A 19428-nucleotide genomic window follows, 5' to 3' on the forward strand; every position below is an offset into this window, starting at 1 on the left:
GTTCAAGTTGTGCGGTTTGCATTGGGGTGTGATGGGTCAGAGCTAAAACCGTGCATGTGCGAGCGATGCAGGAGAGGAGGTTAAAAAAACAAGCACATTTAGACCACCGCAACATAAAGGCACAGACCTGTAGTGTGGAAGGACGCCTCGAAGAGTCCCCTGCATGGGAGCAGGGTATAGGAGAGGTGGGGCATTGGCTCTGCATTTTGGGCACCTCTCTACCTCTCATTACCTTGCTTGTCCCTTTTCCCGTCACCGTATTTGTGCACCCAGGTTGTGACCTCTGTGCCCAGTTGCACTAAGAAGTCTCCTTTCCTCCTTTCTCAAGCTCTGTTACTCCCTCTAGTATCTCCCTCTGACATCTGGGTAATGCTATTCCTCTTTGGTCTGTATTTCTGAACATGAAGGAATCCACTCTAGCAACTGAGACAGGACACTGGAAAAAAGAGCTGCAAAATTAAGCGCAAATGCAGTTTCCCTTCTTACCCTTTCAGGGCACCCAGCAGATATCTATTGGCCTGGAAAAAAACCCGCTGCATAATTTCTTTAAAATAAAACAGTATATTTCTCCCTACCGGCAGCTGAGTGTTTTTTCCTACTATAGATATATGCTGCCTAAGTACATATTTCTGTAAGTAGTTTACAAAAATAAATGTAGCACCAATTCTGAGGTTTTTATACTTTTGTATAAAGTTAAAAAAGTTTAACTTAAAATATTTTACACAATAGCGATATTTTATACCAAAAAGAAGCAGTAATGCTCAATTTTCATATACTGTAGACTCTGATCAGAAAATAGAGATATAATTGCATTCATTTTGCTGTCACCATAACCTCTTCAAAAATCCTCGAACAACTCTTCACATGACAAGCTTTTAGATGCATATTAGCATTTTTTTCAATTTTAAATTCTCCATAATATACGATAAAATAGTTGTCATACTGCAGTAACTACTTATGACATATATAATGTCCTAAATTCAAAAATGAGATGGAGGATTTTTGTACTCCCAGTAAACATTTAGGCTTGCCTTAAGCTGCTCTCCACCCCTCTTTCAGAACACACATTTCAATTATTTTCCACACATGAAGCAAGGTGCATTATATAATTGATGGATCTGGAATCAATACATTAAAAATGGAAGTTAGGCAGGTACAGCATTTTCCTTTCTGTGTTTTTTTTTTGACCACAGCAGTTAATAATTTAATAGCAGATGAACCAACGATACACTGTTCCTATGCAGAATCAGGCTGTGCTGCTTTGAAAGAGCCATTTAAAAACTGCCCACTCCCAGCCCAGCCCTTTTTGCCTCCTATTAAAAATTCAAACAGAAGAAAAGGGGAAAAGATCATCTTGGCAAATTGTGTCTTTTCTAGCCTGCGCTAGGTGCATTTCTAAATCAAACATTATTGTGCAGGTGTTTGACTTTGCAAACATGGATTCATTTCATTTAAGGAAAAGTAGTCATTCGGCATATCTGACTAATTCAAAAAGCAGGGACTGGTAGAGCTTCCATACATTGTTTGTCTAATACTGTTAGTCTAAAGTGCCACAACCCCAAAGTATTAACATTATTCCATCTCCCCTCACCCCACAAATCTTAATTAGCTATGCAATGCTGACCTAAAATCACACTGAAGTGAGTCTGGAAGGAGGCTGAAGAAAAAGCTCAGGGGGAAAAAAAGCCCATAAAGCTGCTACAAACAATCTGAAAACATATTCCTATTTTTAAGGAATTGTGGACTATTGGATACCTTATCATACTGCATGCAAATAAAATTAATTTGCCATTGTGGACTAGATTGAAAAGTCCCATTAAACATTTCCAGCTAGTCACCGGTTATATTTTTTAACATTTCCAGAGCCTGTAAACTGGAGTTTTGTGCTTTCTTAAACAACATGTTCCCACAATAAAAGCCTTTCCTTGTTTATGACATTTTCAGATCACACAGGGTGCGCATTACACAAAAACTCTTTTTTCAGGTACTGTTATCTTTTCTTCCAGAGCTGGCGGTAGCTTTTATGGCAACGCACCAGCCTTAAAAATGCACAATAAAATGCTGCGATGTCTACTTCTAAATACATTAACTTTTTAATGCAATTTAAACTTTTGCAGCTTCACTTAAATTACTGCGGGAGCGGTAGTTATTTCTCCAACGACAGAGGAGCCCCCAAAGTCCTCTATAAGTTAGAGCAGCAGACCTTGCAAGGTGCTTGGATTGCGCTGACCAGAAAATTGTTCTCACCTCCATGTCATTACGCTCCCAGTGAACCAGCCCCCGAGCATGTTTGTGTTCGGGATCTAATATATTGCCTTTCAATCAGAGCTGAGAGCCACTGAACACATAGACAGAACATGACGAGCAGGTCAGGAAAGCAATAAAGATTTTACAGAGCTGTCCAAGGTGCTAAATTTACTCAATAATGGGTTTGGCACCATAGTGTTAACCTCTCATTTACTACCAGTTTGAGGGACTAAATTGAAGTAGCTGACTTCATTTACCTTGAAATGTATATTTTATGACATTATGTAAGTAGATTGAAAGGGCACTGCAGTTTTAACAATTTAAAGGCTAAAGCATGTTTAAGATGAAGCTTGAATATTTATTGTATATTGCACTTAAAGTATATAGTATATTAAAATGCATTGATTAAATTTGTAAAAGGTATTATAAAAAAGGACAGCTAATATAAAAGATCTATGTCTTCTAAAATCCAATTGATACTGTATGGTACTATCACGGTGGTGACAGACAGACGGCCGGACGCTGAAAGGCGAGCGAGATTGGCAGGCTATAAAAAGAAATGCCAGGAGCTGCTGTCCCATATACTTTTTTGTTCCCTGAAATTTCTTCTTTGCTTCCATTTTAGGAATGTAGATTATCACAGCACAAAGTGGCCGTCATATAAAGGCTCTTCCATTTGAATACGCAAGCCCAAATAGTTCTGGAGAGTTTGACTAAACCTAATATCTAATTTATGAGGCATTTGTCAGAAAAGATTCACTCTTTTATTATGTCGAAAATCTCCCTGCTCTGGGTGCAGAGTAAAAGAATATGCAGCAATTAGCCTGTGCTAATACAAGGATCTCCTTGCCTTGGATTTTCTTTGGGGGCAAAAAGAGCACAATTTTCATTTAAGAAAAATAATAAATAACTGAATGTTAAAAACTAACGAAGGCAGAGTTGATATTTAAATTCATTATGGGAGACCACTGCATGCAGCTCTGTTATCCAACCCCTTTCACACCCAAATTGCAGTCTGATTTCTGTTGCGGGACTATGTAAATGCATTTTCCCCTTAATTCGTGAAACAAAAATGCTCTTCGGTACTTTTGGCAGAACCGAAGGCATTTTCAGCTGTTTTTCTTCTTTAAAATATTAGTGGGTGTTTTCAAATGTGAACAGCAGCAGTGGGTGAAGCCTGGAAACAACGTCTGTCGTGATGCTGCATGTCCAATGGAACTGAAGGACGGAAATGATTATTGTACCAGAAGGTCTCTGCTCTGGGAGCCCTGAGAATTAGATTCAAACTAAATCCACTTCTGGCAGAATTCATCTAGAGTGAATACTACAGCAATTGTCCAACTTCATTTTCTCCATTTGTGATGTAACTCTCCACTAGGTATACATCAAGACCAGAAAACTTACTTGAAACTGAATTATAATCTCATATTTAAAAGCTGAGTGCTTTGTCTGCTGCACCACTTGTCTGCCGAATGAAAAATGTTTTCCATGGATGGTTCACTGGGATTGCATTTCATCACGATGGCTATATTGTGTGCCACTTTTAAAGACAACAGGCTTCCCGTTCTTGTTGATTTTTGCTCCTGTATAACGTTGCGAGTAGTAAAAGAATATGGCACGTCATCCAACGTGGACCGTGGGCTTAATTGATCTCTGAATACTTAGGGTATTTTTAGGTTTCTAAAAAAAAATGCTGGATCTAAATAAATCATGAAACATTCGAGGGATTTGTGGAAACTAAATGAATTTTGTCAAGAAGGAGCTGTCCACTGTACACGGTGCGCATCAACCACACGCTGTATTCCCGAGTCCACCAAAGGATTTATGTTCTGGCAAAAAAAGCTGTTCTAGCAAACTGCAAAGCATTTATCTTATGTGTTGTCTCGATATCATATCACCTTCTAATGCTCTTTAGCATTGTAATACAAGAGAGAGCTCATTCATCTTCTGAGAGAGTGCTTAGGGGTGATGATGTCATTCATACTTCCTTGACTCTCATCGCTGACCTATTGCCTCTGCCTCCGAACTTCCTCATGTCATGGGCACTGATACCAGAAGTTCACATGCCATGCTAAAATGCTGAAAATAAGTCTCTAGCTAATATTTTCCCTTGAAAAGGAACATTCTGAAATGTCAAGTCAAAACTATAATATTAAATACTTGGCTTCACTTCTTTTTTGTCTTGGTCAATAGGTACTATTACTCTCGGTTAGAGCTATTGCCAGTCTGCAGACTTCTCCTTATAGCCTGCATAGGCACTACATTTCATAGGGGAATAGACATGATCTAATGATAAAGATAAAATTGTGGGAACTTTCAGTCAAGGAATACCAATGAAAAATCATGTTTTAGTAAAGAACCACTGGGACTGCCAGTTAGAAGACCATTGCAACTCTTAATTCAGACACCGAAGAGTCAACCCAGTCAAGAGCTGCCATCTCTGATGGTATCCAAGAAGAAAACATCTCTCTCCAAATGTACACGGTGCATCTTGTTTTATCGTACTGCTTTCAGTATTGGCATTTAGAAAAAAAAATCATTTCTATGAGCAATTGAAATGTTAAGATATGTGATCTGCAGAAAACACAGTAAACTACTGAAAATATAACAGTCTAAAAACACCAGTGTACAGGGTCAGGAGAGATCCTTCAAAAGATGACACCACTCATGTAGAAATTAAAACGTCAGTGGTGAGCAAACAAACTGAGGTGGACGATGTCCACGTTCCATAATAATAACGTAATAATCTGCTAGAAGATGGAAATGTGCCATGCCGGTGTCATGGGTTAATCAATGGCAGATACCAGCAAACCAGATTTATTCTCAGAGTTAAACACTTAAGTCTTCACAGGCCCCATCCCAACTGAGGATCACAGCCGGACTCTAAGACACTAAATGACCCTACCACCTGTTCCGAAATAAGCCGACCTTATAAATAAAATACAGAAAGCCGATACGAGGCAACAAAAAGAACAAACACCAAAGTGCAAATGCAAGCAGGCACCTAACCATTAATGGTGAGAATCAATGAATCAGATACCTCTGAACCACAAAGGTGATAAATTAACATTGATAAAGAAAACAACATCCTGTTCCAACAGTTGCAAATACTTCTGCTAAGAAAAATAAAGCAAATTAAGGACAACAGTCCTTAAGTCTGCCCTTGAGAGTTGAACTTCTTATCGATATCTCCCGTTGGTTCAGCACCCATGGTTTTTACTCTGCATTTCAGGTGGGGTCTGGCTGGTCACGTAACAAGGCTGGTAAAGATGCTGAAGTTCAGGGGTGTGTGGTCTCGATGGGCAGTAATGTGGGACCTTTGAAATATGCTGATATTTGAGAGTCTGGCATCAACAACTAAAGTATCTGCCAAGTCATGAGAATAGTTCTGTTGCTAAGAGTGGAGGGGGTCATCATTGATGTTAGGTCTTCTAATCAACAGGGAAAAGGTGGATGGAGAGGAACACGCAGTAGGAAATTACTCAGATGGCAATCAACTCCTGCGCCTATTGAAGTCAACAGAACAATTTCCACCAGCGTGACATCATAGCCTGTCCTGTCATATACTCTTCTACCTTATTCTTTATTGCAAACAGAGATGACTGGACATCAAAAGCTATATTTAACTTCATGTTTAAGCCCTTCAGCAACGTCCAATTTTAATCCATAAACCCAATCTCTCATCTACCGAGATCATAGGACTGGAATCTTTTGATCCATCAAACTCTCATCCATCCAGATCCTAGAGCACTTGAGCTGACAGTCAAGACTCCCAAAGGGGGTAGATATTTATCTTCTTTGCAAGCAGAGAAATTCTCTGGCATCTCCAGCTGTCCGAAACACCATCAAGATCAAGAAAAGGAGCGAGTTTTCACACTGTCGAGAAAGCTCTAGCACTGATCTCCAAAGGGCAGAGAACAGTCTATCAGCAGCTACCTCTTTAATTATGCAACCCAATCTTCCATGCCATGTTTGATTTCCCAAGACGGCCTCTATGTCACCCAAGTGAGTCATAGAGTCATGGCTTTGGAAGGGACTTCAGGACTTATCTGGTCCAAGTCTCTGCACAGATGCAGAATGCGCTCTTCCTAAACCACCCGAGACAGACGACGATCCAGCCTATCCCTGAAAACCTCCAGCGAAGGAGAAGTTCAATCCCCAGTCTCTTACAATCTCCAAAAGCGTTACAACACAAGGTAGATCAGACTCATGTACTCTTCCTTCAATTTTACTTATCAGCTTTCAACCTAGGGGCTCCAAAAAACCCAGCCACCAGAATGCCATACTCCCACAAGATTATACTGTACCCAATTCTTGTCTCATTTACAGTCAAGAAACAGGTTGTTTTTTTTCCTGATTTGCACAAATGCAGCTGAGTATGTCATTGATAGCACTGTTTCTATTTAAACTATTAAATCAAAGGGGTGCCACAGCTCCTTTGTAAATTTGTTTCCCCACAATGCATTTTCAAATCAAAGTCCTGTGCCTGGGTGATGCCTACAGATGTACTATTTCAAAGCCAAGCAAAAGCAGGTAATGAAACTCATGCACATTGTTTGGAAAATGTACCCCAAACTATTTGTGTTGGCACCTGTGATAGTTTGAAGCGGATGTTAGTCTTCAAGTCTAATGAGTTTTTTTAGGTTTGTTTTTCCTTTTGGCATATGTAAGATTTCCCGATAGCTCTTACTCAGCTACTCTCAACGGCATTAACATTCCTATGCCTTGAAAACAGCTGCAGATGAAAGTTGCAGAAAAGCAGCACTGTTCCTCTTATTCTTACTGCACTCGCTCCGTGCCCCTGGATTTTTGGAAAGATGTCAGTGTTCCTTTATGGGAAAAATAAGAATGTTTTGAATGATTTGGAGGGCCTGGACTTAAGTGAATATAGTAAGAATTTGATAGGAACTGCACTGTCAATGCCTAGATATTGTATTCTGAGACGTTTGATAGACATCACTGAGCTAGCTCTTTCAGAAGGCTTACTCAGGAGAATCAATTCTTCTATCTATTAGTAGGGATTATCTAATATAGATTTTGGGGACAACATTTCAGAAAAGGATGTTAATGTTGGAGGTGCAAGTGGCAGTATGCACTACGAAATCGGGGGTGGGGGAGTAAAATTTACTTTCTCCCACTTTGCATTTGCGAGCCACATTTAGGCCCCTTTTAAAAAGTTAGCACATTAGGACATATCAGGAGTTTACTGGGTGACATATTCCACTTGCCTATATTTAAATCTGTAAAAGAATCCAATTATAATTAGATCAGGCCAGAACCTCAGCTAATATCCATCAGCACCGATACATGGGACACAGAGTGTTAATTATAGTCTTGCTCTGCATCATTTTCTGCATTTTGCTTGAATGGGTGCACTTATTTCCATGAGTATTTGTTCTAAATGTAAAGACACATGCACATAGATAGATCTCTATATAGATCTCTCTATAGATATATATTTCTCTCTCTATATAGAGATAGATATCTATAGAAGATAGGTATACATATAGATATCTATACGTGATTTATCAGCTATTTTCATGAAAAATATAAGAACTCATATATATACACATGCTGTTCATTTAGAAATCCCAACAGACAAACAACAACAACAACAAACCCAAGAGGGAAGAGCTAAGATTAGAGAAACTGTCATCTGTTTTCTGACAATGAAAGTTTCTGGGTTGTACATCTCCTGTAAGAAGAGCTACTAGTTAGACTCAGAAGGACAGTTCAGCTTTAATAGCAATATGGAAACTGAAAAATAAGAAGCATTGAGATTCTGACCTACAATAATATTCTACTATGTTCTACCCAGAACGAGTGCATAAAAATGTTGAAATAGAGACTGGAATAATGTTGGTAGGTTTTAGTATTACAGTTAAAACACTGCTCAGTCATAACCCCTACAAATGAGTACATTCACTTACATTTTATCATCGGTATAATTAAAAAAAAGTCTTTTGAAAGGGGCATTCTCATTACAACGAAGGACCACTTCAGACCCAATTGAAATGAAAAGACAGAGCATAGATTAGGTGTAGATACCAAGTGGTAATTTCTAGGGAAGCATAAAATGCCAAATGTGTAACAATTATATTTTATAACTATGTGTTCAAAGGACTTAATAGTATTTTATTGCAGAGAGAGGCTTTAGCTCAAGCAGAAGTACTTCACTGAAGTGCCTCCCAGCTTGTAGCATTAAAAGACTTTTTTCAACTTTCTTGATTATAGAAACAAAAGATTTTTTTTTCACCCTGTGGCCTTAAAAATGTAGCTGTAGCAACCCAAAGCAAACAGGGCCCTTGTGACAGTGAATTTCTACTGAAATCGGGAAAAGCAGACATGGCTCCCTTTCGACTGGTGAATGCAATGATTCCTGGTTTAAAGTCTTCATTAGGCTCAATCGAAAAAAAAAAAAAGGAAGGAAGGAAAAAAGCAAGGTAACACATTTCACGTGAATGGTTCCAAAAAAAATTTTTTTTTTCAAAATAAATATTCCCCCAACCTTTTTTTGATCATCAAAAACTATCACACAGCTATGGTGCTGAAAGCTCTCAAAATCTCCATGAAAATTTGTCCAAAAAAAATTCAAGATTTTTCCCAACCAAAAAATCAATTCTACAAAAACAAATAAAAAAAATAAAAAATACAGGCAACCCCCGCTTAACACTGTTTCACTTAACGCTATTTCACTATAACGCTCATTTAAAATCGATACCTGATTTTACTTAGCGCTCAGCAGGTTTCATTATACAACACTCGCGGTCGCTATCTTGGGCCATTAAAAGCAATTGAGCTCACCATCTTGGGTTGGCAAATACTTTTGGTTTCCTTCAATGCTCGTTTTGCTTAACGCTCTGTTTTTCAGGAACCAATTAAGAGCGCTAAGTGGGGGGTGCCTGTATTGGTTGAAAACTCAGCATTTGGACCATTTTGAGCAGCCCCAGTCTGTACAGTAAGTGAAGGGCCTTTGGGCTACATAAGACTATATCATAACAACCCAACAAAGATATTATTCTCAATAAGCAGATATTCACCTTGACCAAAAAATGAAAGAAAGAGCTTCTGAAATTCCAACATTTTCAATACTATGATATGCCACATGGATGAGCATTGCTTTATATAATGATTCTGTGTTCTGGTCCTATTTCCCCATTGTTCAGTGTCTTAATGCATCATCTGTAAACACAGATCTATCCTGAAAAAGTGGCTTAAAGCAAAGCCAAAATGCATATCCTGACTTACACAGGTAGGATAAGATTGTTCTCTGTTTTACTTGGAAGATGTTTCAGTCCCGATGAGTTATATCAACATAAGTTACATGATTGACTTCTACAACAGAAAGAAAAGGTTGTACTCAAACAACTGTTATTGCCTCAATGGAAAAAAAAATCAATGAAAGTAAAATGAACAGGAGATTTTGTCTGAGTTGCAGTTAATACTACTGAAGAGCTATGGATATTAAAAGGTCAACAAATAAATTAGTCCAAGTGTTATGAAATGAATGATTTGGCTTATAATTGTATTGAGTGCAAATTGTTCACTGCCTATTAGACCAGGTAATTTTTAGCCATGGTGCCTCAATTACTGTTCCATAAGCAATAATATAGTTGTAAGAGCCAGCGGTTCGATCGAGTGACCTCTGAGAAGCTGCCTGGGACAGCTGACTTTACTATGATGGATCACTAAGCTTGATCTCCAAATGGTGCCAAACCTTCCCTTTCTGTGAGGAGATCTCATAAAAGAAACATTACTGCTTGATTCATTTTACCAAAATGTTTGACTTTTCAAGTGTCAGCAGATAAGTATAGATTGTGAAGCCCTGTATGTCTTAGAAGAGTTATGACAACGGCATCCTATTGCTTCTAGCGCACTCTGCTAAATGGCATCATGATGGTAAGCCGGGCGCGCGCTTTGCTGCTCAGGTGGAGCGTGTTGCACAAAATATACAGCGCTCATATTTTACATCAGAAAGCCGACCACTGTTTATGACCTGGAACTAGATTAGAAATGGAAACTGGAGGTGAACTCCCTCGTTGTGCAGCGCACCTTCCCCGTGCCTTCCCGCCACAATGCTCCGCCCACCTTGCTACTGAGCGTTACATTTCCTCGCCCTATACCTCCATGAGAGATGCCCTGGATCTAGCACCCAGATTCTCTCGGCCTCGCTAGGCTTTTTTCCTGAACAAGAAGGTTGACTGAGTAAGGTGAAGAAAGGCCCTTATTTGTGCCAGATGGGCAAAAGTTTGTAGAGTATGGGGAAAGGGGCTTTTATAAAGCATACCGATAGGGTCTAGGACCTGGGACAGGCCACAATAGCAGCTTAAAGGGCTAAAATAAACAAGTAGTGAGAAAAACACTTGCCCAAAATGGGGAGACTAAGACACAAAAGGTGATAGGGTCGCTCAAAGCAGTGTAAGGAGTCTGTCGAAGAGTGAGATGGGGAACTCAGCTCCTTACCCCCAGGCAATCAGAACTAACATGCCCTCCCGTTCAGTCGCACTATATCTTTAGCCCTGAAGGCATGTCCGGTGCTTCTCAAAACACTCACTCCTCAGAGAGGATGAGCTCTCCCACTGTAGAGAAGCTCTTTTTGACTAGGGACAGAAATTACACATAAGCCGGTATAAGCGATCAGAAACCAGTTCCAGTCTGTAACACAACAGAAGTTCAGCGCACATAAACCGCTTTCAAAATGGCCAAGACCAGTTTAAGAGAAACCTGGATAGATGCAGTATCAGACTGAACTGATTTAGGTTAAAATCGTTTGTTGAACTTCTGTCCCAGATCCCCTCCAGATTCAAGTTCCTTCATGGTCCCCCAGCATCCCAGGATGCTTTGCTCCTGCCCTGCAGTGCCCTGCTTTCCCTCAGGGTGAGCAGGCTAACCTTGGCCCAAGCTGTCTGCTCCAGCCTAGCATGGAGGAGTGCTCTAGCGCCCCCCAGCATCTGGCCTGAGCCGCGGCAGGCATTTGATTGTATTTCTGCAATCAAAACTGAATGTCTGTTCACTCGCTTATCGGTGCAATCTACGCAGCTTAGACTAACCTGCAAAGATTGAATTGATTTAACCTCAGGCTTTTTGACTATCTGCACTTAGCCTTTGTTTCTGGATGTCCCCACTGCCCTCAAAGCAACGTAGCAAGGCCAATTTGTATGCAAGTTTAAGAATACACAGGCAATGCCTCAATTAATGAGTGCTAGACAATTATAATGTCACTCACATCATTACCCAGAGAACTCTGTCATTTCCTACTCCCTGTACTCATCTTCCAGGTGCTGGTTTACTCAGGTAGGAAAGACCAGGCAGGAATGACTCAGGTAGGTAGATCTGGCCTTGGTGCATGTTGAGGGTGGGCAGGGGAATGGGCTGCAAAAGGGCAATTACATGCTTTGCACTCAGCGTGGAGGAATGAAAGAAGTCCTGTTGGACATCCCATCTGTGGGGATGATCACCGTATGTACCACATCCTGTGAAAGGAGGGTGCAAAAGCTGCACTTCTCCTTTGCCCAACAATGCAACAGTGCCACCGCCGCAGTGCAAATCTGCAGCGCTAGGACTGCTGAGTGCCAGGGCCAGCGAGGCTGTGCCTGGCTGCAGTGACAGCGGCTTCTGGTTTAGGACACGGCCCACGGGAAGCCATGCATTGTGATTCAGGACACTGCTACGGGGGGGCGGTGAATTGAGCCTGTTGACGTGGCCCTAGTGTGCAGTGACATAAAGACCCTGCTTATCCCTCCCATCCCGCACTACCGTGCTGCTGCCCGTCCTCCGTACAGGTAATGAGCTGAAGACTTAAGTGCAAGCGCTGAATTAACGAATAATCTGCGCATAAGGAACTAAAGCAATAGAAGCATAATTGGAATATGCTGTACTGCATACAACCGAGCCCTGCTCATATTGTCGCTCGGCTATATTTATGATAAATCACTAAACACAAATGCTCTATTGGGAGGGCGATTTTCCATTTCATCCCTCCATTGAGCAAAAGAGTGCCGCGTGACTTGAGTCTGAATTTCAATTTTACCAGCATACAGTTGAACTGAATATTATTTGGCACAAGGCAGTGTACAACTGAGCCACTAAATGGCTGATTTACTAAATTATTATTAGATGAGCCCTTGCTGTTCCAAGTGAAAGTGCAGTCACTGTCTCCCTTCATGGTGTGTTCAAATTGTTCTGTGTTTAAATATTCAGCATGAGGCTAATGTGAACTGATGAACTGAGACTACAAACATTCACTTTCAATACAGACAGGGAGACAGCGATGCAACATATCATGTGGCCTGCGGAGGTGAAAATGATTTATATTTAAGGATGTTGCTGCCTACTTCCATTACTTTAAGGTACTCTTAATTAGCCTGGTGTTTGAATGAGTAATTCAGGAATGTAGCAAAAAAACAGCTGCCTGGTTCTGGAGGCTCCCGAATTCCAACGAAGTGATGCTTTCGTCTGAACTTCTCTTTCTCCCCCCTCCAAACCTCAGGGACACGCTTGCCGCCACCCTCGGTTAGGAACGCAGGATCTGATTTTTCAGAGCTGTAGGCACGATCCTGTCCCGAGGAGGGCTGACCCACCAGGCGGTCTGTAACGTGCCGTTTGGGGATCATCTGACTTTTCCAGAAAAGAAAAAAACCCCCCGAAATAATTTCTTTACTGCCACCTGCTGGAGTCGACAATAACCCTTTGTCACACTGAAAGAGCCGGCATCCGCACTTAGAGGACAGTTACGGCGAGCATTTAAAATACGGTGATCCAAGACACTTACAGTAGATTAGAATTTTTTATTGGTACTGTGTTGCCATAACAACATAAAGACAGCAGATGACTTAAGCTAAGCTTGCAAAGCAAAAGGCTGCTCATCTGGCAGTTAAAATGAATACAGTTCACTTCACAAGTTCCCCATATGGACCCTTAGTGTATGGTAATGAGGATACCATATGGTGGGAGAAAATGCACAGAGAACAATTGTGCTCGACTGGATGAGTGAACCGAGTAGGAACTTAGGAGGAAACACAGGAGAGAGACGTGTGCGTGTGCTCTCTCACTCAAGGGCTTCTTTCAGACGGGGCTCTCTCTTTTCTTAATCTGCTCCTTAATATATACACGTATAGAAATAACAAAGAAACATATTGCACATTCTGCAACATCATTCATCATAAACTGTCAGCAGTGTTTGTAAATCAGCTTGGAGAGATCTTATAAATTTGTAATTCTTAAGAGGTAACAGTGCTAAGTTTTTAGACAAAGTGCAGGAAAATTTAAGCACTTTGACAAGTAGAAACATTAGTGGTAATCATTTTAAAAACACTTGCATCTTTTTTTGCCTGCATGTTTAACTGTAAATAATGCTGGAATGAATAAAAGCTTCCAGGGGGGGGCGGGGGGAGGCATGGAAGAGAATAAATACTTTTTTTATTATATTTCCAAAAGGATAGCAAATAATACTTGATCAGAACCTCCTGCATGTTGGATTTATCTATATGCACGCGCCATACAGTACTAACCAGACTCTAAACCTGGTAAGACAGCTTGCTAAAGGCTGCAAAGTCAATTTTGTACTACACATGCTTCATAAAAGATGAATATAAATGCATTAGTTAGACACGGTGAGCTAAATTAGAAGGTCAGGCAGGGCTGGAAGGGCTGAAAAATCACACAACCAATGACTGTAATTACTCTTTTTTTAAGTCTATTAAGTGGTGTTGTTCTATCAAGGCTCAGGGGTATAGGACATGAAGTACAAGATAAAGTAATGTGTATTTATTACTCCCACAGGATCAATTTACTAGATATTTTCAGCTCCACGGAGCAAAATACACAAATGCAGCCTTTGTTACTTTCCTCAAACTGTGGCTTATTTTCTTTAAAAGCACCGCTGCTTGAAAGAAACGTGTTCACCTGGCAAGTGTCCTCCTGCCTCCAGCATTGCATTGGTGGATTTTGTTTTTTAACGGTATTAGAAAGAAAAGATGGGAGCATCTGAGCTCGCAGGCATCGGTCTTACGGGTTGCTCAAACAAGTGGTTCAAGTTGCTCGTGTGCAAGGCGCACACTTAGTCTGGAAAGTCCAGTCTCGGGCGAGATGTCTGCCCGCAGGCAAGCAGAGCGCAGGAACGGTGCATAGATCCTTGTCCCCCTGATGTATTAAAGTTTGGTCGTAGGCTCTAAATTACACCATCTGCTCTAATCATTTGCTGAGTAAATGCTGACCCACTTACAAAGAAAACTCACTGAAATGTGTACGTACGCTGCTGACCTTCAGAAAAGAAAGGGCTTCTTGCCAGCAATTTGTATATGACTCTGCCCTTCAGCGATCGGCGTGCCACTGCTTCCGAGCTCCTCGCGTCTCGGACGCTGACATATTCCCGGGCAACTTCCCCCCTACACACGCACTTTATAAAGGAAGACGGCGAAACGATCAAAGCTGCTTAAAGCATTTGGATGCAGTTCTTAACAGCATTGAAAATATTTACTGCAGCACAGGGGTTTGTTGGGGTTTTTTTGCTTAAACAACCCTCCTAAGTGCCCTAATTGTTATCAATGGAAGTAAACCGTTAGTCGGATTTCCAATACAACCCACATTCTTCCAAGCCTTCCATTTACTGGGTAGCCTGTCAGCGACACGGCAGGATTAAACCCGGACGTGGGTCTGTGCATCAGACTATGTTGAAAGAAGAGAAACACAAGGAAGACCCCAAACCACCTGCATCTCGCTCCGCAGCAGGAAAGCAAGGGGATTTGAGTTTTAACTCACTTTCGTGGGTTGAATTCAACCCCTTGCCCTCCCTATAGGCTACCACACCAACCACTAACCTGAGACTGAGGTTAACATTTGAGTTACTTGCCCTTGCTTCTGTTTCGAGCCTGAGATAGATACCTTGGACTAGGCAACCCAAGGCAGGAGCCTGCTTTTCCAGTGGAGGGACTAAACTTCCTCCCTCCCATGGTTGTAGCTGCTTCCATTTCGCAGGGGATGCTTTTTTCCTGAGTACGACTTAAGGGAACAAGGGCTTTAAATCTCCAGCAGCAACAGTGGAGATGTTTTTATCAATGGAAAAGCAAGATTACGCGTCTTTAAAGAGACAGAAAGTGCTAGTAAATTGGGGAGGTTACAGTGAAAATTGGGGAAAAGCAATATCTGAAGCTCTGAGCAGCATCCTCCATTCTGCTGCTCTCCTTTGCATTTTCCCTGGGCCTCCATCCACCTTAAGGACCAAAGCCATCTGGCCCACGACTCTCCTGTGAGTTGCCGTTGAGAATTGCCTGCGGTGGACCCCTGCCAAAGCCCGTCCTGGTTTAACGACTAGGGGAAGAGCACAGAGCAGCATTCACCCGGCCCCCAAAATCACGGCGTCCTTCATTATGTCTCTGGAGCCAGCAAACGGTGTTGGGAACTGCAGCACCAACGCCTCGAGTGCAGATGCTGACGTGTGCCAGCCCCTGGTGCCTCCAGCCTCTGCGCGCAGAATAGCAATGAGTCGTGAACTTGAGGCCCAACCTTCAAGCTCTGACACATGTAAGTGCCAAAAAACAAAGAGGAGTTTATCTTCTCCCTGCCGTCTTCTGGCTTGGGACAAGAACAGCGGCCCCAGCCACTCTCGAAATAGCAACCTGGTCACAATACTCTTTGCTATCGTATTTACACAGGTTGGGATCGCACCGAAGACGTCACAAACATCATTTCCCTGCACTCGGAGACTTTAAATGCTTATTAGGAAAAAAACTGCCCCGAGGAGGAAATTAAAACATAGGGTAGGAGACACACGCTGGGTTATCTGTACAATACTTGGCTCATCTTTCCTTAACACCTTTCCCTCTAAACGTATTTTTATAAACACCACTCTCTAAACCGACAGCCTTTGTGCAATGTTGTCATGCTTGTTCTTCAGGCCAAAAAGCTAGCGACCCAGAGACGCCGTGCCGTTCAGTGGCTTGCTCAGCGTGAACGTGGCAAAGCCGAGGACCGAACCCAGGAATCCTGACTCTCAGCCCCACGGGTTACCTGCTAAACACGGCGTTCTCTCATTACACAGAGGAAGAAATGCCAACTCCTTTAACACCTTGGAAGGCGACGGATGAAAGGGAAGGAGTGTTAAGAAATACTGCACATGGCATAACCGATGAATTTACACCTGGGATTACTTAAACCCGAATCCAGGGGAATCGTTTGCAGCTCCAATGAAGTGAAACACACCTGACGGCTGCAGATTTCGTTCGGATCCCGTGCAAAGCAGCACCACGGCTACCAGATACCTACGCAGCACGGCGAGGACTGAGTCTGTCAGTCAAGACACGTTCATCCCCTTCAAGCAGACCTCTGGTCTCTTGGGCGAGTGTCTGATGGAGAAGCCCCGATTCAAGCTACTTTTCAGTGAGTGGACTTTGCTCCACGTTTGATTGCTTTTCACAAGCCAGAAATTAAAATATCCTCTGCAGTATTCCTCATGATTGAGCCTTGCAAAGGCTCTGCTGCTAGGTATCATAGTTTGATCCCTTGAGGTCATGCAGAGAAAGACCATAATAAAAAGAGAGGAGAGTCCAAGGAGGTAGATGCAGAGCTGCAAGAGAAGACCGACTTGTCAAGAGGTTCATAGATTCATGGATTCGTATGAATCTATGAACCTCTTGACAAGTCGGTTGGGTTCTTCTTCCCCAGGGGAATCCAACATTTGAAATTAAAACACTGCAACGTCCCCAAAATGTTTGGGCTCCAGCTCTGGTAGCGGATGCTACACTGCTAGAGGAACCCGCACCTGATCTCAAAACGGCACGGCCACCTCACACCACCAGGCTGGACCCCTGGGATAGCCTCGCCATGAGCGTGAGCAGCAGGAGAGCCCCCACTTCCCGCAGAAAAGGACGATCCATTGCAACATCAAATTGACTAACCCGTGATAAAAAAACGCAGCCCCATTTTACATCCTCTCTCATACTGGAAAATAGGAAGCGAGGTGCTCTGCTATTTGGGTGCAAGCAAACCTTGTGGTTCCTGCTTCCTTGAGCCTCGCAAATCCCGAGAGCCTCTTAGGCACTGCGCTATTGTTTTCCGCTTCTCTCAGCGGGCACATCCTTGGCTGCAGACACGGGAGATTTGTGCAGAAAGAAGGATGCTGCTGGTCTCGGGGAAGAACTACAACCTTTGCTACAACAGCATGCCGCGGGCCTGTCTCACAAGCACGGAAGGGACCAAGAGTTTCTGCAGAGGAAGCAGAGCCAGGGAGAAACCGAAGCCTAGACAGCGCCTTTTCTTCTAATTTCTCTGGTGGCAGGAAGGAAGGAAGGGCAGCATGCCAATCTCAGCACCAGCACCAGCACCTGCAGCCTCCCCAGTCAAAGACAACAGAGCACTAACAAGGCCTTTAAAATCACCGATCTAATCTCATTTCCGTGTCAATAAACAGAACATAATGAAATGATGAGGCTTATTAACTCTTTTCAGCTTCAAAGCATTTCATAGGCACTATCTAATCAATGTTCACAGCAGACCCCGAGTGTCCTCTCTTCATTGCTCAGGAAACTGAGGAAGAAAGGTCAGGTTATCTACCCAGGGTGCTGGAGTGCAAGGTGGGCCGGGGGGGCCCCACTCCTCTGGCTTTCTCCTTCAGGACTGGAGTCCTCCCAGTGACTTAGATGGAGGCTGGGTTGAGAACGAGCCATTCATTCATCAACCCTCCGGTTACAGTCCGTAGTACCCGTTTAAATGCTGTGGCTAAACAGCAGTCGGCACATGCCCGCAGTGTCTGAGGCTCCCCAGATTTCATCCAGGGCAGAGCTCTCAGAATTAAACTTTGCAAAACCTTACCGTGAAACCAGAAAAGAAAGGCCATGTCTGCCTATGGAAGCATCTGCAAACCATCTGCCTTCTGGAGTCGCCAAGGAAAAGTCGCCTTGCTGGGGTAAAGCTCTTCTGCAGCAACCCGCAAACAGCACGTGCCATGTGGGCACGGGCACGGTGCAGGCCGTGTGGGATCGGAGCTCCAGAGAAGGCGGGTTTGTTGCATCTCTACAGGTGCACATTTACTGCGCAGTAACCGAAATTACTGCACAGTACAGGCACGCGTCTACACATGCACACCCACACTGTGCAGCAAATATGGTGACTTATGCCGACATGAGCATAAATTTGATACCTGCATCATACAGGTATCAAATTTATGCCCAATTAGTTACTGTGCAGTAACGCACGTGTAGATGCACTACTGTGGAGTAACACTGTGTGTGGATTGACTTGGGACTGACTTAAGTCCCAAGTCAGTCCAAACATAGCATTAATGCGCTTTAATGCCTGCACATGTAGATGCCATCCTATTCCCCCTTAGTGTGTAGTAACTTACTGTGCAGAAAATTTAAGCTGGCATAAATGCACGTGTAGACAGGCGCTAGGTCAGCTCCATCCATGTCAGGTATTCGACCAGGACATCACATTAATGAACTTGACTTTGCGGCTTTTGGTACAAAGCAAAAGTGCTTCTTTTCAAACAAAACCCATCAAAGTGGCCAGCTTTGTTACACTTTAATGAAGAAATAAATAAATAGGAAATGTTGTGCTGACCTTTGGCAAGCGCTCGGGATCACCGGGGTGTCGTGGAATAACCTTCTGTAACCTCTGGAAGCCGTAGTCAATGGTGGGTTCGTTCAGAGCTGAAACAACAACAGACAACGTCAGGAGACGGGAAAGGCAAAGCAAGGTGGGGCGCAGCTGTGCCGCGCGACAACCGTCAACGCACTGCACGGCCAGGACGTGATCACGCATCGCTCCTTTTCAACTTGAGATCAGCCGTAACTTTGAAATCTGGGTTCAAACACTGTCTGACGGTAGATGTGAGACTTTGGTTTAAAATGGAAGTAAAACCTTCCAGCTCAAGTCCGTGTGACAAGGGGGCAAACTTTTGGAGCATTGTAACCAGCTCCCAAACAAGAGGCAATTACTGTGTCTGAATGAAATCCACTTGATAAATGCTTTGCACCCCGCGTTTCATGTTTTTCTGTCTTCATGTTATAAGAAAAGTCATTTTAGACTGGAGACAAGAGGACAAAGCAGAAGCAAGGCACTCATTGCCAGACTATGTATTTGATGCCACTGGCATGCAGCGATCACGTATGTTTTTGTGGCGAACTAGAGATAAAGCGATGTACTTTTTGTCAATGGCCAGGGCTCAGTTCTCTATGCGCTACA

General features: G+C 42.8%; 1 protein-coding gene across 8 annotated transcripts in view; it reads right to left on the minus strand.

Annotated features, from left to right (window-relative positions):
* The window catches only part of EBF1 (early B cell factor 1), a 284814-nt gene that overhangs the window by 16172 nt on the left and 249214 nt on the right, over positions 1 to 19428 (minus strand). For all 8 annotated transcript variants that reach the window (XM_025213870.1, XM_025213867.1, XM_025213865.1 and 5 more), the window contains one exon: positions 18805 to 18893. In XM_025213870.1, the coding sequence (XP_025069655.1) occupies positions 18805 to 18893 (89 nt within the window). The remainder of the gene's footprint in view (positions 1 to 18804; positions 18894 to 19428) is intronic.

Source organism: Alligator sinensis, unplaced genomic scaffold, assembly GCF_000455745.1.
Source record: "Alligator sinensis unplaced genomic scaffold, ASM45574v1 scaffold1035_1, whole genome shotgun sequence".
In the NCBI taxonomy this organism is placed as follows: domain Eukaryota; kingdom Metazoa; phylum Chordata; order Crocodylia; family Alligatoridae; genus Alligator; species Alligator sinensis.